At 45.2% G+C, this 25558-nt stretch overlaps 3 protein-coding genes across 3 annotated transcripts; all 3 read left to right on the top strand.

Annotated features, from left to right (window-relative positions):
* Positions 1–455: 455 nt before the first annotated feature.
* On the top strand, positions 456–3392 carry polr1h (RNA polymerase I subunit H). Its single transcript, XM_084484988.1, has 6 exons — positions 456–551; positions 1536–1722; positions 1898–2017; positions 2136–2236; positions 2349–2458; positions 2873–3392. Exons 3-6 carry the CDS (start codon positions 1900–1902, stop codon positions 2895–2897), a joined length of 354 nt encoding a protein of 117 aa, XP_084341114.1. The 5' UTR covers positions 456–551; positions 1536–1722; positions 1898–1899; the 3' UTR covers positions 2898–3392.
* A 158-nt stretch (positions 3393–3550) lies between these two features.
* Positions 3551–10582, top strand: gtf2h4 (general transcription factor IIH, polypeptide 4). Its single transcript, XM_084485143.1, has 13 exons — positions 3551–3814; positions 3901–4005; positions 4223–4354; positions 4497–4682; positions 4883–4991; positions 5243–5311; positions 5616–5699; positions 6670–6832; positions 7690–7820; positions 8491–8538; positions 8927–9005; positions 10093–10154; positions 10366–10582. Exons 1-13 carry the CDS (start codon positions 3699–3701, stop codon positions 10474–10476), a joined length of 1395 nt encoding a protein of 464 aa, XP_084341269.1. The 5' UTR covers positions 3551–3698; the 3' UTR covers positions 10477–10582.
* Positions 10583–11102: 520 nt separating this feature from the next.
* On the top strand, positions 11103–24582 carry sh3bp5lb (SH3-binding domain protein 5-like, b; the record flags this gene model as incomplete). The annotated part of the gene is made up of 6 exons (XM_084484454.1): positions 11103–11357; positions 11648–11710; positions 11870–11998; positions 18153–18314; positions 21446–21619; positions 23839–24582. 6 exons carry the CDS (start codon positions 11103–11105, stop codon positions 24580–24582), a joined length of 1527 nt encoding a protein of 508 aa, XP_084340580.1.
* Positions 24583–25558: the final 976 nt, after the last annotated feature.

Below are 25558 nucleotides of genomic sequence, written 5' to 3'. Positions count from 1 at the left end.
AACTCCTCTCCTAGCCTGTGGCCAATCAGAAATGGCCAGGACAGAGATTGAAATGTCCTCCCACACTGGTCACTGAACTGCAGTCGCCTTGTGGAGAAGATATGGGGGTTGTTTCAGGTCAAACCATGAGGTCAACAGTACAAAGTTTGTAGATGTATTCTTTATGTTTTCTTATAAGAAACAGTGATAATTGATACATTGTACCCTCATATTTAACGACAAAATAATAAGTACTTTTTGTATAAAGATCAAAATGATCAAAACGATCCATGCTGCTTGTCGCATTGGACTAACCAGGGGTCAGCGGAGTAGTTCAGGGACTGGCGTACCAACCACCACCGCCGCATGAGGGCACTGCCTCTTCATCGTCGTCTCTATCGGAAAACCGCAGAACAACACTTCCACCTGCTGGTGACACTCGTGCCAAAGCAGCTTTGGTTTTATTCCAAGGGATATGCAAATCTACAGGAACTGTGAAAGAGAGACATTTGATATGCTGGGGAGCGGGGACCCCTCATAGTGAGGACCCTGATGGGGTTCTCCGCTCACAGGTAGGAGGAGGAGCGAGTCCTTCCCTGGGCACAAGAATAGCTCGTACTCCTTGCTGAGTATCTGGAGAGCCGGTTTTCTATTGGTTGATGGTATATTCAATCTGAATTGCATCGGTTCTAGAACGTGGTTCTGTGAAATATATGCAACACATTGTTATTGTCATCGTGATGCCAGTTTCTGGCATCACGTTGTTGCCCCGAGAGTGTTTGTACATCATGGTTATATATGTGCATACAACGTTGTGTGTGTGTGTGTGTGTGTGTGTGTGTGTGTGTGTGTGTGTGTGTGTGTGTGTGTGTGTGTGTGTGTGTGTGTGTGTGTGTGTGTGTGTGTGTGTGTGTGTGGCTGAAAACAGGGAACAGTCTCAGGCGGTCATGAGACGGATACAGACCTTATGAAGCTCTCCCTAGTTTGATTTACCACAAAGTCTGTGCAGTGGCCAAGTATTGATTTCCAATTAATCGTAATATTATTCTGCATGGTATTGACAATGGTGTTGTCCGCTATGATGAGATTCATGGCCATTTTGATTAATTTGGCCTTAGCCGATAGGGCTTATCATCTATGTTGCAATAATCTCTCTCTCAACCCCTTTGAGCCATATGCTCTCTCCATATGCTCTGAGTGCTATCACACTCTTCTACACTGTCAACATTGGAGGCATATGATTTATTATTCAACATACTATTTGGGTCTTTAAGGCTCATCCGATAAACCTGATGTTATATATAATATATCATTGCCTTTCTGACAGAGTCGGTGATGTTGTACAGGCTTTACAGACCTATTACATCCATTGTAAAGTGTCCATTGTAAAACAATAACTACCAACACCGAAATATGTCATATTTTGATCATAAAACATTAATCAATGTTATCAATGCTGTATTGACATTTGTATTCACCTCGTAAAGCCTGACTGAAAAATAATAAATATATTATTTTAATCTTAAACCACACATGCTTGTTTGTTGATGAATCAGACTGCTGCTGACTGCGATGACGTCATCAACACGCGCCGGGAAAGCTGCGAGGTTCTGTAAACAAATCCTTCCAGCCTGCTTTTAAAGTGGTGCTGTCATTTGTTAACGCATCATTCCGACTGTTCGTCGTGTGTCGTTAACACACTTGTGTTCGGACGACGCCAGGAGCTTAAACAGGACAACAAAGGTTAGTCCTATTTAAGGTCAATTCATGAACTTACTTTACGAAGAGTACTAACACGTGTTGGTTCAGCTGCATGGAGTAGTCAACTCCCAGTGGGTTTGGCCGAACGTCGGATAGCATGTACTCTTAAGTCACAGTAACGTTACCTCACGCCGGCCTGGGGTTTGTTTCTCCTCAGCCATGTCCTGCTTCAGCGGGGACTCGAACTTCTGCCCGGAGTGCGGCACGGTGCTGCCTCTGCCCGGGGCGCAGGACACCGTCACCTGCCCGCTGTGCTCCTTCCGCATCTCCATCAGACGTGAGGACGCGCGCTCCATTCACATTCCTATTCTTCAGTTGGATTGACGTCCGTCAAGCAGATATGCTGTCAAATACCGAGATTTGGAAACGATTCTGACTCTTGATTTCCTAAACAGTGTTTGCTGGTCAGGAGATCAGATCCACAGTCGTGTTCAACCCCATTGAACAGTCGTCGATGCTGGAGGAGGAGGAGGACTCCGAGCTCAAGGGACCTGTGGTAGGAAGGATGATCGACGGGCTGCTTTAACACAAAGGGTGACTCTGTAGTCTGATACGTACGTTTAATGAGATCCGTTTTTTGTTTTTTTTGCTGTGGCTGAACCTTTCAGACGGACCGGCGTTGTTCCCGCTGTAACAAGGAGGGTATGGTTTACCACACGAGGCAGATGAGGTCTGCGGATGAAGGACAGACTGTGTTCTTTACTTGTATACACTGCAGGTAAGGTCTCGTTCTTGTGCCCAGAACCTTGGGGTTGCACACCAAAAAGTATGAACTAAATATTTGTTTGTGTTGTAGAAATGTATCCACAGTTGCCCCGAGACAGTTTTTACATCATGGTTATGTATGTGCATACGATGTTGTAAAGCCTGGTTTGTAGAGGTCTTGCACTATGATATTTGTATATACATTGCAAAACTGTTTTTTGTGTGTGTGTGTGTGTGTGTGTGTGTGGTTGCACTTTGGGGATGCACACCAAAAGGTTTTCATAAATGGTTTGTGTTGGTATGAAATTGTAGAAATGTATCCATAGTTCATCTGGGTAAATTCTTAAAACAACCTTTCTGAAACAACTGTGTTCACGAGGAGACTGATCACATCACTGATCTTCCATGTCTGAACTGTACGTTGCAGATATCAAGAAAAGGAGGATTCCTGAGAAGGTCTGGCGGTTCTTCTGCGTTCTGCTACCATGATGCAGGGAGCTCCAGATGTAGAATGCTTTGTTGGATAAACTACACTGGGCCATGTTCCCAATGAGTCATAGGCGTTGTCATGCATTGTTAGTGTTTTATAATGGCATATGTTCAGTGTCACTGACTGAGTAGCATGTTAATATATATTTGTATTTGTTTGGATTACATTGATTATATCGTTTTACATGAATACAAGCTAAACCCACAAATTGTAAGCATTTTTTTTTTTTATAAAAACAAAGAAAGAAATTAACCACATTACAATGTTATATGGTCTGAAGTACACAGTAAAAAAAAAAAAAGGAAATATAAATCCCCAAAAAGCTATTAATAAATGTTTGGTGGCTCCAGTTTTACTGTTTGTACAACCTTTATAAAAGCATCGGTCATCGCTGAAAGAAATCACTGATGTCTTATATATGAAATCATGAATTTTCAAGCAAATTGAACATTGTGGAAATATACGTTTTTCGAAACCATATTTAATGGTTAATAATAACTTAATATCGATTAAAGCGTTACAAACTTGATCATCCGTATTTATTTTATTTATTTTATTACAAGTTGCATCCTCTGCGCGTGCACCTTATCACGTGACCAGACAACATGGCCGCCTCCTGAGAACTTGCAGAACGAGGAAACCGCTTGTTTATTTATATTGAACAAGTCCATTCGGCAATTGAACGACTTCTTAAACCCAACTTGAGGGTTGATCGTGTTTACGGGTTGGCTCACCGTACATAGCCGTTACTGTTTTGTAGAAAATGAAGCTTCGCGTCCAACTGCAATGTAAAAATCTACATGAATACCTGAAAGAGTTGAATCCAGAGATCCTGGACAGACTGTACAACCACCCGGCAACATGTTTAGCAGTGTACAGGTGGGCTTTGGATAATCATTCATTTGATAGAAGTTTGTGAATACGTAGCATCATTTGCAAAATAATCGTACGCTCATCCTTTCCAGAGAGCTGCCTGCCTTGGCGAAGAATTATGTGATGCGAATGCTGTTTCTAGATCAGCCTCTCCCACAGGCAGCACTGGCTTTGTGGGTGAAGAAAGACAGTCAAAAGTAAGCTACGCAGCTTATTAGCTTCTCTTTTCCTATTCCTATTTTTCTTCTTTCAGTGTTTTTGGATGATGTTATAGTATGCAAGTAATAACAGCGATCCAAAGTCATATCATTGATTATGCGGCTGGTGCACGGACACCACATTTTCAACGGACAGAGACGGAAGGATTGTGTAACACCGATGTCTTTTCGTTTTGCCCCTCGTTTTCTAAAACAGAGATCACGATGAATGTGTCTCCGTGTTGACCGGTCTAAGACTGTGGCACACACAGCAGTTACAGGGTGGTCTGCAAGGCAACATCCTAAACCCCATCTTTAAAGACAATCTCAGGATTGCCCTTCTTGGAGGGTACGTATTTCTTTGTTACCACTTTTTTAACCCCACACATTTTTGTAATGGGTCTATTTTGATAGGGAACCATCGTAGTTGACATACTCCTCGCATGACCCAGTCTTTCGCTTGTTCTTTTCCCTCTGGGTTGAATGCGCAGGGGCAAAGCGTGGTCGGACGAGGGGAGCAGCATCGGACCCGACCGCCACGCGCGGGACGTGGGCAGCCTGGACCGCTACGCCATGGAGCGATGGGAGGTGATCCTACACTTTATGGTGGGCTCCCCCAACGCTGCGGTCAGCCAGGACCTAGCACAGCTGCTCACACAGGCTGGCCTCATGAGAAGGTACACACACGCACGCACGCATACACACACACACACACACACACACACACACACACACACACACACACACACACACACACACACACACACACACACAGCAGTGACACGGCAGCAAGCACAGGCAAGCTGCAATGTGAATAGACATAGATCTATTAGACATAGATATAGTAGATAGATATTGCTGTGTTGTTGTTCCTCAGTGACCCAGGGGAGGCGCCCTGCATCACCTCTGCTGGGTTCCAGTTTCTCCTTCTGGACACGGCCAGTCAGCTGTGGTACTTCACCCTCCAGTACCTCAACACCGCACAGGTGCCAATCCACTCTATCATGCACGAATGTATCTCCCTTCTTAGATTCATGTTGATCTTTATTGGTAAATAAACTGATGATTGTGTAGTTGAGTAAAATGACTTAATTATAGTCGTAGTAATTGTAGTAAAGTTGTAATACATTCTGTTTGGTAAATGATGCAGTAATAGTGGTACATTTGCATCATTCATTTTCCCAAACCAAGCCCTATCAGGTCCAAATGAAAGCGTTTGTCGGTTTGTCCGTCCTAGACTCGGGGCATGGACCTGGTGGAGATCCTGTCCTTCTTATTCCAGCTCAGCTTCTCCACTCTTGGCAGAGTAAGTTCACTCTCTCAAACCGCCGCTACGTGTTAAAGAGGGGAGGTGTTCTGAGGTGTAGAGCGGCCGTCTCGTCTGCCTCCGCTCGCTGGGACCTTGCTCCTCTGTAAGCCTCCTTAGCGTCTGGTTTGTCAGCCCACCCACCCATGTGTGATGGTTGCTTTTCAAAAAGGGAAATATCACTCTCATCTAACCCACATGACAATGTACCATACTACTATAAGCCCAACTGGTGGTGATTTCTATGTTTATCATTATCTCTTGACCGTGATCCTGATAACGCTTAAACCCCCTGTTTCCTCAGGATTACTCTGTGGAGGGGATGAGCGAATCGCTGCTCACGTTCCTTCAGCACCTGAGGGAGTTTGGTCTGGTGTTCCAGAGGAAGGTAAGGAGTAGATATCATCAGCATCCCTTCACCCGCTCTGTTTATGCATGTTTCATGCTTGGATATGTACTTGTCTAGTCTATTAGGGAAATGATTGAGTTATATTTGTATTAGTTTGAACATATGTGGCGATAATAAAAACAATATCTATGGTAATCGATTGACTTGAATAAGATGCAGAGAGTTTCAGGGGGTTATTATTTTTTCACTGGCTCTGTGAAAACTGCAAAAGACACACAAAGTACAACACTAATGTTTAAAGCTTCTCAAATTACAACACCAATGATTATAGCTTCAGAGCATGACAAAGAAAACATATATTCACCTTTACAACCAACAGCTGCTGAACCAGCCTGCCTGCAGTGGCTTGAACATGAACCATAAGATAGCGTGACCTTTTACTTGCACAAATCCCCCACTGGGATCATTTCACCAATACTATCATACCATCAATATGAACACACCCCATTCCGCTTTCCCAAAGGGTGATAGATCTAACGTTTGGGAGTTCTAAAGATCCATTTCTCAAGTTGGCCTTTCAGCCCTTGTTGCGTAACGTGAAGCAGGCAGATGCCGCAGAACATGGCTAGACCCATTGTCCTGCGCTCTCCCCACAGAAGGAACACAAAAGAATTGCAAAAGTGAATTGTGAACAATTAAGACTCAACCATAGCTCCATCTGTTGACAAAATGACCAGTAGCAGTCTATAAAACACACTGTATCAGATCATCATTATACGACAGAGGATGATGGCAGGGTAATACAATCTGTACAGAACATATATATGAAAGAATTAATAACATGTGTTTGTTCATTTGTTTGACCTAACAATGTAGTATATCAGAGCATCAAAGGGATCAGAAAGGCTTATTCATTCATTCATCCATTCAAAAAAAAGGAAACATTGAATCCTTACATCTTTGTGTCCTAAAACGCGTATTGCGTTTTCTATTTGCCGTCCCGCCATAGAGGAAGTCCAGGAGGTACTACCCCACCAGACTGGCCATCACGCTGGCCGCAGGCATCACCACCAAGGCCTCTTCTTCCTCCAATCCCATGGATGTGGCCCCTGGCACCGTGGACACCAGCTTCATCGTGGTGGAAACCAACTACCGCATATATGCCTACACAAGTATGTCCACTGGCTGCCTCTCAGTGTCTCTACTTCATGGAACCACTTGTTCCGCGCATTTGTTCATATTTGTTTCAATAGTATTTGTTGTTAAGCAGTTGTAATGTGTTACCAACATGGTTCTTTTAAAATATTTCTGCGTATAGGAAAAAGCATTGGTAATGGTCAAGTGTTCTGACACATTAAGTAGGAATATACTATGGGAAATCTTATTTTGTTTCAGAATAAACCACAAGCTATAAACTAAATGTGTGAGTTCTATAAATATGTTCAATAACATATTATAGTAAGATTTACTTTACTAATCCATAAAGGATTTTTTTTTTGAAAATCATTTAGGTAGTTCATAATGAAAAACAGCCGACATAGACCTCTGAAGAATAAGTCCCGGCTCTAGGCTCCCGGTTCCCTCGGTCAAATGTCTATGGGAAATAACATGGGGTTTATGAATGATCGTCCATAACAAACTCTGTAGGTGGCGAAGAAGTAAAAGCTGCGTCACATTTTGAACTACACACTTTTTCCATCTAGTTTCGACTGGGTTTTTGGATTGTCGGTGCCGTTAAAGTAGCATTAATAATCGATTACTACTTTAACGGCACTGACAATCCAAAAACCCAGTCGAAACTAGATGGAAGAAGTGTGCAGTTCAAAACGTGACTCAGCTTTTACTTCTTCACCACCTACAGAGTTTGTTATGCATGATCATTCAAAAACCACATGTTATTTCCCATAGACATTTGACCGAGGGAACCGGGAGCCTCGGAGGCGGGCCTTATTCTTCAGAGGTCTATTGGTCAGCAGTAGCTGATTGAAGGCTTGCGTGGTGGTGATTGTTCAGCATGTCCTCCTCCCAGACTCGGAGCTCCAGATAGCTCTGGTGGCCCTGTTCAGTGAGATGCTGTACCGCTTCCCCAACGTGGTGGTGGGCCAGGTCACCAGGGAGTCTGTGCAGCAGGCCATCGCCAACGGGATCACCGCACAACAGGTACGGGAAGCGATACTTTTTTCCGTGGGATTAATCTGGGATTCCCACCTCTGATTGGTTAGAATGGCTCTCCTCCAATTGGTTATGGTGAGGGTTAGGGTTTGGGTAAGGGTTAACCCTAACCCTAAACCTTACCCTAACCCTAACCATGAACTCCCGCAAACAGCTAGGACTAATCGAAACACGATCTAAAGGAGAGCCCTTCTAACCACTCAGAGACCAAAGACCTCCAAAGGAAATATTGGGTACGGGAACCGGGCGCCATCTAAAAATCTTAATAATAATGACACCAATAATGGTGTCATTATGATTAATTCTGTCCTTCCATGCAATAGAGAAAAAGCATTGAAATTGTATTCAGTTGGTATCTAGTGAAACTGGGATAATCTTGTATCCCATATATTCTCTCGGAAATCTATCATAAGCATTGGGTCACAGTGTCAGCTGTACAGAAAGTAATAATTATAAAAATAACATGATGGATACTAGCTTAGGCGAAAAAGCCCATTTAAAAAGATTGATGCACCCCTTAGTGGAAGGTTATGAAAGTGAAGATATTGTTAATCAGTAAAAAAAAAGTAAAAAAAAGATAGGACCGCACAATTGTTAATCCAATTCTGTCATCCAGGCTGTTCTTTGTTCATGGTGTAAAACGAGTCTCCTCCTCTAGATCATCCACTTCCTGAGGACACGGGCACACCCCGTCATGCTGAAGGAGGTAGGCTCTGCCCCCCCCCCCACCGCCCCCCCCCATCCTCACCCCTCCCCTTACTGCCCCCCCCAACCTGAACCCTCCCATTACTACCCCCCCCTACCCTCACCCCTCCCCTTACTGCCTCCCCCCCCCAACCCTCCCCTATCCACCAGCCCTTGTTACAATGGGACAGTTTGTGTAATTAAAGTTGACTGGACCGTTAAAGCCCCACCACCACCACCTCCCACCTCCCACCTCCACCTCCACCACCACCACCTCCCACCACCACCACCCTCACCACCACCACCACCCCCACCCCCTCACCCTCAGACTGACTAATCAGGCCGCGGCTTTCGCTGCGTAGCGCCACCTCTCTCCACCCGGCCTCACCTCTCCCTTTGTGCGTCACCAGACGCCGGTGGTGCCCTCCACCATCACAGATCAGATCAGACTGTGGGAGCTGGAGAGAGATCGATTACAGTTCACAGAGGGTGAGTGAGTCAGCGCCGCCCCGGGCGCCTGACCCTGCTTAGCGTCTCTCCGCCGCGGCGCCCAGCGCCCAGCGCACACACACACACGCACACGCACACACACACACGCACGCATGCTGATTTACCCAAGGTTCACCTTGCTAGCACGGCACACGACTGACATGAGCTGTGTTCGAAATCGATCCCTATTCACTCACTCACTGTTCCCTATGTAGTGTTTATGATCTAGGGAACTCTATAGGGGACGAACAGAGAATCGGACACCACGCTGAACATTTCTGAACGTCATTTGTGTCAGGAAATAAACGCCCGCATCGCATTGTGGTATACGGGAGTAACATGTAGGGAACATCGTATTGTTCACTCAAGTTTTGGGTATCTTATTGTTCGCTATGTAGTGAATGAAATTAACCACTGAGAATTCAAACACCACTACAAAATGGCGAGCACCCTATACAGTGCACTATATCCCTGATAGGGAACGAGTTCGAACACAGCTATTGTTATTTGTAGATGTTAGTCGTGTATTGTTATTTGTAGATATAAGTAGTGTATTGTTATTTGTAGATGTTAGTCGTGTTCTGTTATCATTAGAGCTTGGCAGTTTCCATTTATATACGGGTTAGCTTTTACGTGATCATTTAATATTTGTTTCATATCTAATAAATGTGCAAATTCTATTCTCCAGTAAAAAGCAACAATGAACATGTTTATTTATTTTTTTAATATTAACATGAATTAGAGCTTCAAACCCTGTTTGTTTTTTCAAAAAGTAAACCGACCAAAGCCTCTGAATTGTTTCCAGCGAGTGATGTCTGATGTCTGAGTCACGATGTTGATTGATTGTATTTTCTCGTCGCTCCATTCGTCCTGCCTGAAGGTTATGACTGACTGTTCCCTCTCTGTTGACTCAATAATGGCTTGAGCTGTAACTCTTTCTCTGAGAAATGTTGTGTGTTGTGATGGAGTGACTGGAGGAGTAATGTTGTGCTTGCCCTATGATCTCACTACTCTTTGTATGTTTCCCAGTGTTATTCCTCCCTCTGAAAAGCTTTACTCATGCTGCCGTTCCTCTCTTGTCCACCAGGAGTGCTCTACAACCAGTTCCTCTCCCAGGCAGACTTCGAGGTGTTGAGAGACCGGGCTCAGGTCAGATTGGTTTTAATAATCAGAATAAATGAGTTTTGTTCAGGACACACTCATCCAAAATAAGTACTGGTCCCGACCTGCTGGCAATGTCGCAGACAGAATTTTGGTTCACTTTACATGTAATTACATTTTCTATGTTCTGCTTATCTACATAATGCTGACTGCTCTTTAAGGAACGTTATTGATGGATAACCTCATGTTTGTTATTCAGGGTCTGGGCTGTTTGGTGTGGCAGAATGTTCCACACAGAGTGATGGTGGTGACACAACAAGGACACAGTGAAGTGAAGAAGTTCTGGAAGAGACAAAAATCGAACACTTAAAATAAATGCGGAAAATGATGGGAATGAGCAGTGAAAATTCACTGTATATATTTAATTGTTTCATTTTTTGAAAAGAAAGTAATGTGGACTCCGATATGGTTTATTGCCTCCATGGATGTAGCAGACTTATGCTACCCAATGTCAATTTTGAATTAAATTTTATATGAAAGTTAATTGTGAATTTCTTGAGCCGTCATGGGAATAATTTATTATGTCTTATTGACGTATTTGTTATTTTGCTGTTAGGTCGCCCAAAATAGTTTTTGGACATGACGCCCAAATGTTGATAAAGGTCTCTTTAATATTTCTACAAAACTGAAATGGAATACTTTCCATTTACCCAAAGTAAATACTTTTCGCGAAGAATACGGTTTGAGGTGAGGAGAGAGAGGAGCATCTCCAGTCGACCAGCAGAAAGCCTTCAGATCGGACTGCGGGAATCAGCTCGCAGCATCCCGATGAAGCACCTCTTCTCCAGGATGATGGGGGATTAGTCTAAACCGAGTATATCAGGACATAAGTTACATTATGAAGGCTTTACATGTCACTCGGCGCAGAGTACCACGCTGTCTAGTTATATTAAATAAACACCGGAGATAAACAGAGAAGATCGCAGCAGGCCGCAAATGGAGCCGGAGAGCTCGCGTCAACCCCTACCGTGTTCAGGAGAGCCTGAGCCGGGGGACCTGCGGGAGGAGACCCCGGGAGAGGAGGCGAAGGATGGAGACAGCAGGCTGACAGAAAGAGGAGGGCATGGCAGGAATACAGCCGGCAAGATGAAGCCGGAATGCGGGGATGAGGGAGAAACAAACACGCAGGAGAAATGTGACGATGATGACGGGGGCGATAAATATGAAGAGGAACTGGACCCGAGAATTCAGGCATGAATAGATAAACACACAAAGGGTTAAAAAGTAGCAATGTGTATCTTTAATATCTTTCATTTTTTTAGATGAGGTGGTTACCTATAAGCTAAAAGACAATATTTTTTGTATGCAGTTATAACTAAATATGGGCTTGATTTAGACTTCTGGTGTTGTATTTTAGACCTGCAGACACCTCAAATTATATAATGCATGTCTAATATTATATATAACTGTTAAGTGCTATCCAACTACCGGTCCGACCACATGATTTATAATTGAGAAATAATTGAATTGTGTCTTTAAAGGGAGAGCTGGAGCACCTCAATCAGGCCAGTGATGAGATCAACAGGCTGGAGCTGCAGCTGGATGTGAGTAGGCTCTTTGTCACTGACCATCAACAAACACACTCTCTGACTGAAACACAACTGTCTCTGTAATTGTAATCTCATTCATTATGTATACAATCAATGTGTTTTATTTGGTGTGCTTTTGATTACTTCTAAAAAAACTTTTTATTTCCATTGCAGGACGCCAGGTCTAGCTACAGGAAAATACTCACAGATTCTGCCAGAAAACTAAATGCTCAAAATGCGAAGCTGGGCACATGTATTGAAAAGGCCAGGCCCTACTATGAAGCCCGCAGACTGGCCAAAGAGGTGTGTATCTGCGCATTCATGTCAATGTGTCATGTGTTGAAATGCAACATTTCAGCAAGTTTGCTGCTCATTACTGCTCAGCTCCCCGGTCTCAACCCAATCCAACATCTCAGTGCGTTCCACAACCAGCCCATGCTATGCCCATATTGATTATAGCTTAAAGTTTCAATCGTCAACCTTTGAGATATGTTATTGGTTCAGAAACACAAACCATCTTAAATATCACAACATTGCAAAGGACAACACAGACTGACAGACATCAATATTAAAGCGTACATGTCTGTAAAAGCTAACATAATAGTCCAGTGTTTCATTTTGTGTGTAAAAAGTTTATTTTTACACCATAGTCCTAAAACTAAAACTGTCTTTCTATTTTTAGCAATCCTCATTCAGTCCGTCTTTAATTCTGTATCCAATATTTATATTCTCACAATTTCTACGTAATATCTTTTCTTAATGTCAAACCTAATCCTGTGGTAAAGCCCAGACTCCTCCACTGTGTTGTGCGGGGGGGACAGTGACACAGGGGGACTCTGTTTTGAACTTGTTGCTTGCGTGCCATACCGTACCATGAAAGGGAAAAGTACCATCAGAGATACTGGGAAAGGCTGTTCACAGCAAGACTCTTCTGTCCTGTTTGCAGGAGCCGTGTGTCACTGATTGGTACAGCATTCCTTTCCAGACAAATGCATGCCATTGGAAGTGTCTCGACCCCGGCCTGTGCTATTATATAAGGCTAAGTAACAAATTAACTAGAAACTCTGCTGGGTGATGGGCTTATTTTAAAAGTTAGTTGACCTCACACAAGTGAGATACAACAGTGTTAGTCAGCAACATGAGGGGATTCCTTTAAAGGGGCAGTGAACCCAAAATCAACAGTTCTTTGTTTTAAATGTTGTAATTTGCCCTATGATCATCAACATAGTATGTCATTTTATCATTGTAACTGGCAAAGACATCGGATTCTACTCCAGTTTTTCACTAAATTCTATAGTGAAAAACTATATATATAGAAATAATACACTTCTTTTAGTCTCCATAAACAATTTGTGAATGTTCCACTCCGCTCCAAACTGGTTCCTTTTGAGACGGCCTTTAAGTAAACTTTTCAACGTCACGGCAAAGGAGCAGAAGCAGCCAGGTGTGTGAGTGGAGCTCTTTCTGGGCAGTGGTTGATGTTGATGTCAGGGCCCGAGAGCAGGTTATGCTTCACAGACAATTATAGTGTAATGCCACGGTGTGTGTGTGTGTGTGTAGCTCCGTCTTGCCATTGATTGATTTTTATGTCCACGTTCGAGAGAGGTTAATTCTTCTCAGACACTCACTGCGTATAACATCACGTTGTGTGATTCATTTCATACACAACATTGCTCACTATAACGCTCATGCACAATGGCTGTAATAGCTATAAAACATTATTTTACAATGTTTGTGTTGGTTGGAACCATGGCGATGACACGCCTCCATCCTAGAACTCTCAGACCCAACCACCTTTTTTTTTATCACATAGTGTTTGAATTTGAGCTGAATCAGCGTGCTGGAATCGGCTGCCGTGCCTGTTTAGCGATTCCCCTAAAGCCTGCTCGCTGCCCGTCAACGTCCAGAGAGGACTGCCTCCTTCTGAAGTTCTCTTCCCTGATTGGATAAAGTGGGAACAGGATACCAGAATCATTTATTTTCTGTTAACAGCAGAGCAGAGGGAATGGGAAACCCGTTTTACTGACCCAACACTACATCGGTGGTGGCTGTCGGAATATTGAGCAACTTAACACTTATTATAACAAACTTACACAACTTACTGTCATTAAGGGCCATTCAAGTGGAATTATAATTCATGTTTTTATAAGCATCTTTATTGTATTCATCTCCATTAATCAATGGAAGCTTACTGAAGTTTTTAATTTCAATCCCTGGCACTGCCCAAGGAATCGTAACATCGTCTTAAAGCTAGCGAAGGCAATTTATTTTAGAACAATCTTTAAAAATATTTGTTGTAATTCTCTTTACATCCCGAAAGCAATCGATGCATCAAATGCTCGGACAAAAATACAAATAAAATCCGGTATCTGCGGCTGTCACAGGACCCTAATAAGCCCGTCATTCAGGCTTATTACAGCCATGTTATAAGCCTGAATGAAATGATTGGATGGCCTACCGGTCTGTCTCCCTACTTACATGGCTACTTGCACACACTCTACCCGTGCACTGACTGCGTATGACCGGGGTCTTCCACAAGGCTAGGCAGACCCGGTCCTAAAGCTAGCGAGCAAGTCCTGTGTTTTAGGAGCGGGGCTGTGGAGGGATGCCTGAAGGGAGGGGAGTTTTTTTTCCTTTAAAAAATGTAGCTTACTCTGGCTGGTTTCTTCAAAGTGCCTACCCCAGCTTTAACACTGGTGTTCCTTAGGGATGAATCTTATGAACCTTGCGGTTCTCCTTGCACTAATGAACCAGTTTGGGAAGAGGGAGACAGAGTTACGAGGAGCCCTACGAGGCCTCCGTCTGGAGGCAGTTAGTACAGCTACCAGTGTGTGAAGGTCCGGGGGGCTTCTATGAAGAGCGTAGGGGGGGGCGAGTCTCGTCTCTGTTAAAACAGTTGTTAACACATTCTCTCAAAGTGGTGATCCAGGAGCCTTTTGAGACCATCCTGAGCTCAATAGTTCACATTCTAGTTCTCTCTAGAGTGCAGTCTGGCCTTGAGCCCGTTTAAATCCTTTTTTCCAAAATGTTGAATTGAAAGCACCATTCTGCGCTCAGGGAGGGAGGTTCAGTCAACACTGGACACACGAGGGCTGCGGAGTGCACACTTTCAAAACAATGGTGGCGCTGAGGAGGTGTGGAAATCGAAGGAGCAATCAAAACTGGACTGAAAAACACTCGTAAAAATACAACAGAAATGAGCACAGAAGGCTTTTATCAGAGGTAAACTTGTTTTTGCTCTATTCTAATTAGATTGATCAAAAAGCTCTCATGTAATTTAATGGTTGGAAGATTTTGAAACAATCAATGCTGTGATTCAATGGAAATCAATTGCGGTTCAGCCCAGACCAAGAGATATTCAGGTTGAATACCAGAGGCTAGTGATGCAGCAGGTTTTGGTGAAACTGGCTGGCATACATATTCAGCAGGCTTCAGTGTCTAAATGTCATCTGGTAGACAAGGTCAAAACATTGAAGATGTCTCAAGAGATGATCGACCAGGACTGGTGAATAAGGTGGCCAGATAATTGTTTAGCTCTGCCCTTCCTGTTAAATATTAAACTGTTAGATTTCAGCTTATTCACACCTTTCACACCAAGGCCATATTGCCAATAACACACTGTTGGCCGGATCGGACTAAACTGCAAACATCGTGGCCGCAAAGAAGACGAAAAAGTCGATGGAGTCCATCAACTCCCGACTCCAGCTGGTTATGAAAAGTCGAAAGTACGTGCTGGGCTACAAGCAGTCCCAGAAGATGATCCGCTAGGGAAAAGCCAAGCTGGTCATCCTGGCCAACAACTGCCCTGCTCTCAGGAAGTCTGAGGTAGTAGAGTACTACGCTATGCTGGCCAAGACTGGCGTCCACCACTACAGTGGAAACAACATTGAGCTCGGAACTGCCTGTGGCAAATACTTCAGGGTGTGCACCCTGGGCATCATTGACCCTGGCGATTCTGACATCATCAGGAGAATTCATTCAGTAGAAGAGGTTGTTCACAATAAAACGTCAAAAAAACAAAACACCAAGCGGACACCAAAACACAAAAAACAAACCTCTAGTGAACACAAAAACACAAAAACAAACCACAAAAACTACCCTCTAGCGATTCATGTAATCTCACCAGTGAATTCAACACAAATACGGTTTAACTCCTTGCCTAGCAAATCGTAAAACAAAACCCCTGGACAAAACAAACGTCTAAGTTCTATCCAGGACACATCAATTTGGCGCATTGACCAACTAGAAAGGTGAACAAACCACTTGAGTAACCCTGCATGCAATTTTCGGGGACTTGGCCCGACCAAAAGGAACTTGGTCCTTATCCTGGGAGTCTGACCCAGACACACGTCGTCTCTCCACGACCTAAAGGAACTTGGTCCTTACTCTTTCACATTCGTATATTCAGTGATCATTGAGCGCTCTTTATCACTAATATAGTTACACAATTTGTCAAGCTCTTAATGACACAACTTCATTACTCAGCATATGTAGTGCAGCCTAATAGTAAAAACTATAATGGTTATGTGTGTGTATATTATTTTAGATTACTTTCTTGTTCTTTTCTCTTGGTCGAGAGTGTGGAATGAGATTCAGTCACCGTTGATTCCCACGTGGCGCATGAAGATGCGCTGCTTCAGCCGGGGTTGAAGATGCGGGTCCCTCAGCAGGGCAGGCGTTAATCAGACGTCTTTGCAAGGCAGGGCGCGCAGTCTTCTCGACGACAGGGCAATGTCCTCTCACTCCTCTCTCTTCAAGACGGTGTCACGGCACCAAATGTTAGATTTCAGCTTATTTCTAAACTGTTCGTATAGTCTCTGCGTTGTGTATTTTCCCAATAGTAGTAGTAATTCTTGAAGGTTGGATCAGAGGGTCGAATGGATGGTTTATTCCAGGATCTAATACAGCAAGATACAGACTCAGGTTGAATAATCTATAGCGTAGGTGGTGAGGAGCAGTCTCCTGACGTGCTCCTTGGCTCGTCGATCCCTCTTCTCGCCGAACCGAAGGTTTTGGGCGAGTATTATAATAAGAACATGTAAATAACAAAAGAACAGAAGCAGTCTCCCCCCTTGATAAGGGATACGGCCCTGGCTATGCCCCAGACGACCAGGTTGGTTCGTCCTTGTCGGGACATAACAAATGGAGGAATGTTGGAAATAACACCTGGTATCAGTAGGAGAGGCACTGGCCTGTTCATAGACTTAAGAAATGTGACGAAAGAGAGACACTAAAATACACCAAAATTCTACAAAACGTACTACCTGGCAAAATGTATTTGCTTTCATTTGAACTGTTGTATTTGCTAGGCCTTCAATATTCATTCAAGCCTTTGTTGTATATGAAATTGATTTAAAATATGAAACAATTGTACTTGAACTGAACATTCTACTTATGCATTACTTTCATAAGGTTATTCTGACCGGAAAATATATAATTTTGATACGTTTTCCCAATAAACTAGGGGCCTCATGTGGTTGACAAGCATATAGATTACGTCAATATAGCCTCCATATCGTTAGAGAGCCAAAGCCCAAGCTGAGTGATCTGCCTCTAATCGATCAGAACTGATTGCCTAAAATGTGCTCCTTGAAGAATTATATAATCAACATTGCACAGGATAATTCTAGGCAGTAATTGAGCGAATGAAAAAAAGGAGGATAAGAGATAGTGGTCTAATTGAACGTAATAAGGGGGATAATGGATAGTTAATTTGAAATTGGCAGTGCCATCATTTTCAAAGGTGTAAAAATCTAGATCCAAGCAAATAATCGTGTTATTGCCAATGTTTGTGTTGCTAGTCTGCAGAATATAAAACACAAAATCCCTCCTCACTGCTGTATATTATACTGCCTACTAAACAGCTACCACCTTCCTTCTGACAACTATGGAGTGAGCCACAACATATCTCCCTGTCATAAAGATCCATGCTCGTCAAGCAGTCATCGATCTTACCTTCAATATTGGTTTCCCTGTCCTCTGTGGCCGCCGGCCCATCCGTCCAACCTGTCCTCTGCTGTACATCCAAAAGACACCATTTTGTGTTATCTCCTCCCGAATGGAATCCAGACATCGCTTCCCTGTGAACTTCAGCATAACAGAAGATATTAGAGTTGTATGTCCAGGGCCGACGTACAAAAATGTCGGGATGTTATTTATTTACACAAACCAGCTTTTATTTTGATAACTGTTATTTTACGTTCTCTTTTCTCCTCTTCAATTACATGTTTATTACTTTTTTAAACTCCCATAATTCATAGATAACGAATTCTTTGAGAACCCCTTTTCCTCCCTTGGGTTGTTTGAAGCGTAAAAAGGACGAATCTGTCCGCTCTTCAGCCTCTAAACGTTATATTTGTCCTGCTCTTTCCGTGAGGTAGCCCTAACGATGAGTAAGTAGGAACCTTTCCCTCGGCCTTTGGTCATGAACGTGACGTGACCTTTAACCCCGTCCCAGGCCCAGCAGGAGACCCAGAAGGCGGCCCTGCGCTACGAGAGGGCCGTGTCCATGCACACGGCGTCCAGGGAGATGGTGTACGTGGCGGAGCAGGGGCTCCTGGCCGACAGGAACACCCTGGACCCCACCTGGCAGGAGATGCTCAACCACGCCACCGCTAAGGTACAGCGTCACAGTACACAGTACAGTACAGCGTCACATGCTAATGCTAAGGTACAGTACAGCGTCACTCAGACATGCTAATGCTAAGGTACAGCGTCACTCAGACATGCTAATGCTAAGGTACAGTACAGCGTCACTCAGACATGCTAATGCTAAGGTACAGCGTCACTCAGACATGCTAATGCTAAGGTACAGCGTCACTCAGACATGCTAATGCTAAGGTACAGCATCACTCAGACATGCTAATGCTAAGGTACAGTCACTCAGACATGCTAATGCTAAGGTACAGCATCACTCAGACATGCTAATGCTAAGGTACAGCATCACTCAGACATGCTAATGCTAAGGTACAGTACAGCGTCACTCAGACATGCTAATGCTAAGGTACAGTCACTCAGACATGCTAATGCTAAGGTACAGCGTCACTCAGACATGCTAATGCTAAGGTACAGCGTCACTCGGACATGCTAATGCTAAGGTACAGCGTCACTCGGACATGCGTTGCATTTGTTCCAGCACAGCAGCAGTGGAAGACACAGGATATTAATTCAATACAATAAAAGTATAAACAAAAAGAGATGCCAGAGTACAGCAAATGCTAAAGTAAGGACAAACAGGACAAACAGTATGCATTATATAATATATGGGGGCCATACGTGATGTCAGGCCCCACTAGGGAGGAGGACTCCAGGACACGTTTCGCTCCAAGGATGGGTTGACTCTTTGAGAGGAGCTCAGGGATCCAGGAGAGGAGGAGGGCTTCCTCCGTGGGGAGAGGAGCCCACTGCTGGGGGCGTCAGGCGTCTGGTAGGCCTCCCTTTGGAGGTACGTGACACCACCAAAGGGGGGCGAGACCCAGGGGGCAGAGCCAGGGAGTGCTGGAGAGATGCTATCACCTTTGATGGCCTGGGAGCATCTAGGAGGAGCTGAGGGAGTCACCTGGGGAGAGGGGTGTCTGCCTGCACACGCTCCACTTGTCCTTGTCAGAGGAAGCGAGAGAAGATGGAAGGAGAGGAATCAGCCAAATCAGAAACTCGCTCAGTGAACAGAAACGGTCAGGGGTGCTGGGTTTTCTTTTCAAGTCAACCTTGAATCGCCATTTAATCCGGTAATGAGCAGGAGACACGAGGGCTCTTGCAGATGAGGAAACATTTTTGTTCCAGGCTCATTAGGATTCCTGAACAGCCTTCTTTGTTGTGATTGATAGCTTTGGGGGGCAGAACTTCAGTTCAGCGCGGGCCAAACAAAGAGCTTTGAAAGCCGTGGATATATCTCAGCAATGCGCCAAATTGAAATGTCTTGTAGTTGAACGATAAACTGAAACTGAAGCTGATTACAGTGTGTTGGGCATGAATGGTAATTAATGGCGGTTTCTCTGGGAGCCTGACAGACTGCTAGGCTCCTGCTCAGTGGTGCTGATAGGGAGGACTAAATCGTTCTCTACCTAGTAGCTACACTGTAAAAGTACTGGCAGCAGTTTCGCCAGTAGAGGTGATCATTGAGACTCCCACAATGCGCCGTTTTTCACAGCATTGTACTGTAAAACCTGAATACACTAGATCACTGCTAGAATGTCGCTGTAAATTGACATCAAAGTCTCACAGTGTATGTGGTGCGCTGCTCTGCCTGCTGTGCACTGAATGTGTCGGATCCCTTTAGGACCGATACTAAAAGACACATCTTCTTATTGTGCGTGTTAATGGGTCAAAAACGTAGCATGTAGCCCTTTTGTCTTTTCAAATGAATGTGCGTCAATCAGTTCAGTTTGGGGACCAAATGACAGTGAATCGTCATACGAGTCGGTCACGAAATGTCTTCTCACAAAGACCCAACTGATCTTTTGCATGCAGCAATGTAAGCTGCATGCTGACGAATCTCAGAGGAGCAGCTTACAAATAATGTACATAAAACAACCTTAACCTTACCCTGTGCACTCAATTCTTCGTTCAATTATACATTAACCAATGCTTAGAAGCCAAATTGATACAGGTCATTTTACACTGGCCTGTTTGCCTACCATGGGGAATATGGCAAGCTGAATGAAATACCACAGGTCATGGGTTGTGCATGGAAGGTGGTGTAGTTAGTGTGTCGGCTGATTAGTATGGAGTGTGGAACCACACTGACCTGCAGGGCAGTGCTGCTCCAGCTAATCAATGATGATTAATGTCTCTTTCTTTTTATATCAAGGTTGGATGTGCTTATCGACAGAGCTATTTTTACTCACGAAAGCATCTATTCTACACCGCTACACCGCGACACCGCTACGCCGCGATCTCTTCGTCCTCCTGGCTATGTCCTCACATTTCCATGCATGTTCTTAATGCTGTTTCAATACTTGCAGTCTCAACTACCCGCAATACACAAGGCAATAAATGTGCTGTCGTTCCTCTGCCGTGGGTATACTGTGTACTGTGTGCAGGTCGGGTGTACATGCCTCTTGTTTCTTCTTATTAAACTGTAAAGGTCACTTTGTTGTTGTGTGAAGAGATTGATTGGATCTGACATGCGGTGCCTGGGGGTCTACTGCCGCTAACGATGCTCCCCAGCCCTGGTGGTGGGAGCTGGCTTCAGGAGGCCCTGGTGGTGGGAGCTGGCTTCAGGAGGCCCTGGTGGCTTCAGGAGGCCCTGGTGGTGGGAGCTGGCTTCAGGAGGCTCTGGTGGCTTCAGGAGGCCCTGGTGGTGGGAGCTGGCTTCAGGAGGCCCTGGTGGTGGGAGCTGGCTTCAGGAGGCTCTGGTGGGAGGTGGCGTCAGGAGGCTCTGGTGGGAGCTGGCTTCAGGAGGCCCTGGTGGTGGGAGCTGGCTTCAGGAGGCTCTGGTGGTGGGAGGTGGCGTCAGGAGGCTCTGGTGGGAGCTGGCTTCAGGAGGCCCTGGTGGGAGCTGGCTTCAATTCAATTCAATTCACACAACTTTATTTATCCTGGAGGGCAAGGAGGCTCTAGTGGGGGAGCTGGCTTCAGGAGGCTCTGGTGGTGGGAGCTGGCTTCAGGAGGCCCTGGTGGCTTCAGGAGGCCCTGGTGGCTTCAGGAGGCCCTGGTGGGAGCTGGCTTCAGGAGGCCCTGGTGGGAGCTGGCTTCAGGAGGCCCTGTTTCTCCTGCTCAGATGTTTCCCTCTTACCCACAATGCCCTAGGTGAACGAGGCGGAGGAGGAGCGTCTCCGCAGCGAGCGGGAGCACCAGCGCGTCACCCAGCTGTGTCAGGACGCCGAGGCCCGCGTGCAGAACCTCCAGAAGGCGCTGAAGAAGGTCATCGTCAAGTCCAAGCCCTACTTTGAGCTCAAAGTGCAGTTCAACTACATCCTGGAGGTGCGTAGCAGCAGTGCACGGTGGCAACATGACAGTGATGTTTTAAACCAACCTTGACCTCCTTCGCCCTCACGGTACAGCCAGTCCCCCAGTGAGGAATCCATCAAGGTCTTCCTCTGGGGAGGGTCCTTGGTGGACGCCACGCATTGACTTTCATATTTTCCCCGCAGACATTCATCAACATTTCCGTTCCTGAGTATGAAACGTGTCTCTCCCAGGAAATCCCACTAATAACGTTATTCAGGCATCAAAAACTGCATGCAGCTGCTTGACGAATTATATTAACAAGAGTTGCTTGTTGTTGACATCTTCTAGAGCTGTGGTGGCTCCTTGTTTAGTACACTGTGGACCATCGGGGTACTTATCTCATGTCATCCACATGCAAGCGGAGGCCAGGGCTTGCGAGAACTTTGAGTTTACGCCTTGTACAAATCGAAAAAAGTGTTCAGATCTAATGAGATCTCTAACCATATTTTACTAACTTTTTTGTGCCACAACTGGCATGTTAAAAACAAAGTATGGCGTTCATCACTATCTATGTATATTGCGCAATGGCTGTCGCTATTGAAATAGCATTTATCACGGCAATAGAAGATGTTGGATCAGGTTAGTCATATCCAATCTCAAATATGTACACTGCGTATCAGGTTTGGTATACAGGCAAATTGATCTCTCAAAATGTTGCCGAAAATGTTTGAGTTTGCCTCGTCGCTAATTAGAAACTCAAATGTAATTTGCAAGACAATCAAATTATGGTATTTCAACAAACATCTCATTGTAGTGTTTAGGGGTACTCCGCCGTAGTAGGCTGAGTGGAAATTTTAGTTAAATGAGATAATTGAGCACAGCATACATTATCGGACTTGACTTTAGATTTGAAGTATGTAAAGGGAACTCTCCATTATCCCAAATGGGAAAGTGTGTTGCAAAATCCTGCCAATCCTTTTTTTCCAGTATAATTCTTAGTGGCTACCACAGTAAAGTTAGATTGATTAAAATGACAAGTGAATGCCAAAACGCTTGCAGGTCACACCACTATTCTTTTACTGTTAACTTTTTAGTAATTTAAGAAACTCTTATATCCAGAGCGATCTACAGCGAGTTCAGACCAGTTTGGGTGATTGTCATGGCAGCCGTCTCTTTTCACTAAAACCTCTGTTACCAATATACTTTGGCAGAATGTACATCCTTATACCCATTCTGCCAAAGGGCCTTTAGCATGTCGCGAGCTTCAAAGCATAATTGGCTAAGTCATATTCTAATATTAGTTTAATATTTTTCATTATGTATTTAGCATCAAATAGTAAAATAAGTCAAAAAAGCTAACTTAGGCAGATAGTGGTTATGGAATGTAAAAGGCACTCTGATTGGCTAAGGATATAGACAATGAGGCACAGTGAATCAGCAGCGTTAGGTTATATAATACAATTTGGCCAAAATATGACTTAGGCAATTATGAATGAGGCTAACGATTTTTATGAAGATCCGACGCTTTGATCTCCCGGACCAGTCCTTGAAGGAGCAAGTCCTTCAGGCTTTTTTCTGAAGGCGGAGGACATTTCTTGCCCCCTACATTGATTAATTCCCCATCACACTCATTTGCATATTATTGACCTGAGCTCAATTATTTCACTACATCCTGAGCTTGTTCCACGTAGCTTCCTAATTGGACATGAATGTAGGCCAATCGGTAGCTCTTTGAGATGCTTGCAAGTGGCTTCACTAGACGCCCCCACACTTATAACCAGTGGGTAGAGTTAGGATGGTGCTGTTTACACCAGTGGATCTAGATTCAAGAAATGGAACACACCGTCTCAGCCTGTGGTCACGTCGACCCCGCTTACCAGAGAACCCTGCTTGATGAGCGCACGCGCATACAGGTTCAGATTTGTACAACATCCATGGGTTTCAGGATCTCTGAGAATGAGACGGTGGTTTACCTGTCAAATGGCACAAATCCGGTTAATAGAAATGCAAGGACTATTGTATTAGTAGAATCGTAACAAAAGTAAGTACAGTGTGGTGTGTTTCAGACACATGCATGATGCCCCCCCCCCCCCAAATTGGTGAGTGCTATTTGACTTATGCGACTCAGCTACGTGACTTATGCGACTGAGCTACGTGACTTGTGCGACTGAGCTACGTGACTCGAACCCATCGCACGATCTGACACAGTGCCGTCCGACACGAGAAGACCTGAGCCTCCCATCTCTCTCCAGGAGCACAAGGCCAAGGTGGTGGAGCTGGAGCAGCGGGTGGCCAAGGTGAAGACCCGCTACTCCGTCGCCCTGCGCAACCTGGAGCAGATCAGCGAGCAGATCCACGCCCAGAGGGGGCGGGCCCCGGCCGGCCGGGCGCGGCCCGTGTCCTGCGGCGCGCGGAGCTCTCCCGTGGGCGCGGAGGCGGCGGAGGTGAGGGCGGCGGGGGCCTCGGGGGGGGGAGGAGGAGGAGGAGGAGGAGGAGGAGGCCTGGGGGCCGGGTCCCTGGGGGCCGGGGCCCTGGAGAGCGCCTGGGCCGACGGGGAGAAGACCAGGCAGTGGGTGGAGAGGCACAGGAAGTTCGGCTGGGGCCAGCGGGACGCCGGCGGGGACGCGGCCTCGGTGGCCAGCCTGCAGACCATCGCCTCGGACCTGGAGAAGTGCGACTCGGTGGGGCACCTGGGGGACCTCAGCGACCCGGGCAGCCTGGTCAGCGAGGAGGCGGACAGGGAGCGGGACCTGGCCCCCCGGGGCCAGAGGACGAGCCACGACGGGGGACGGGACGCCGGGGGGCGGGCGGAGAGCTCGGAGGTGGCGGCGGCGGCGGCGGCGGGCGCCGTGGTGGCAGGAACCGCCCTATCAGGAACCGTCCTATCGGGAACCAGCCTGCTGGCTCCTGATAGGGCGACTCATACGAGTGGTGCACTGAGCAGAAAGAGACATGAGAGCTTTGTCAAGCAGCACAACAGAAGCGTGAGCTTATGAAGGCGTGGATCGGTTTATGGCCTTGATTGGATCAGATTGGAACAGATTGGGACTTTGATGACGGAGGGGTTCAGGCATGCAAGACAACGTTGCCCCCCATTGTCTTGAACTCTGGGGGGGCATTGACAGGTTCACTAGTTGCAAATGAATGAAGGGCGATGTGGTTCTTTAAGCAGAGGGCCATATTGTGGTGATGTTCTGCTCACGTCTGGGGAGACTATCTACACAGCATCCTACAGAGTCGAAGTAAATGCAAAAACAAACAAAGCAAGCCACACAACAAAACGCCACTCAGTGTTTTATAGACAGCTAAATTAAGCTACGCTAAGATAAGTCGTTTCTCTGAATTCAGACGAATGCCGAGCTTGGCTGCATAAATCAGTTCAAGGTGCAAGATCTTTTCTACTGGGATTAAATTTACCAGCCATAAATAATGCATGGACGGTGTGCTGCCCATCTTTGTTTTTTGTGACTTAAAATAAGTATAGTTCTTCTAAATTGTTATATTTATGGCAGACAAAGTAACATTCTGTCTGTGTCACAGCCACCTCACAAAATCAACCTATCCACACACACACATCCACGCAATATATATATCCACGCTATATATATACTGACAATAGTCATGTACATGTGGATCTGTGTACCATACGTATTCTCTTGTCTCTCTTGAAAACCTTGACATGCAATTCATATTAAGTATTATTGTTAAGGTTAGTCTGAGGAAATACTATTAGTGCCATGCCAACCCATGGCGTGGTGTTTTCTACAGTTAGGCTAGGAGCTGCATGAGAAAGGGATGGGTGGACAAGGATTCCCGGAGAACACCATCGCTCACCATGATCGCACACGGATCATGGATTGTAGGTTTTAGTTTTCTGGAGATCTCCTATTGAATCTTTTAGCCATTGATGCCTATATGGGCTCTCTTGCGTTAACAACAATCTAGAGATCAAGATTGTCTTGCACATTGATA

Source organism: Micromesistius poutassou, assembly GCF_964030765.1.
Source record: "Micromesistius poutassou genome assembly, chromosome: 20".
NCBI classification, from domain to species: Eukaryota; Metazoa; Chordata; class Actinopteri; order Gadiformes; family Gadidae; genus Micromesistius; species Micromesistius poutassou.
The sequence above is the reverse complement of the archived record's forward strand: the minus strand, read 5'-3'. Positions and strand labels throughout refer to the sequence as shown.

Excerpts from the sequence above, each read along its gene's own strand:
- gtf2h4 (XM_084485143.1), top strand. The coding sequence starts at position 3,699 with ATGAAGCTTCGCGTCCAACTGCAATGTAAAAATCTACATGAATACCTG. Across the intron at positions 4,006-4,222 it reads GTGAAGAAAGACAGTCAAAA|AGATCACGATGAATGTGTCT; the intron begins GTAAGCTACGCA and ends TTTCTAAAACAG. Across the intron at positions 5,700-6,669 it reads GTCTGGTGTTCCAGAGGAAG|AGGAAGTCCAGGAGGTACTA; the intron begins GTAAGGAGTAGA and ends GTCCCGCCATAG.
- polr1h (XM_084484988.1), top strand. The coding sequence starts at position 1,900 with ATGTCCTGCTTCAGCGGGGACTCGAACTTCTGCCCGGAGTGCGGCACG. Across the intron at positions 2,018-2,135 it reads CTTCCGCATCTCCATCAGAC|TGTTTGCTGGTCAGGAGATC; the intron begins GTGAGGACGCGC and ends TTTCCTAAACAG. Across the intron at positions 2,237-2,348 it reads CCGAGCTCAAGGGACCTGTG|ACGGACCGGCGTTGTTCCCG; the intron begins GTAGGAAGGATG and ends TGAACCTTTCAG.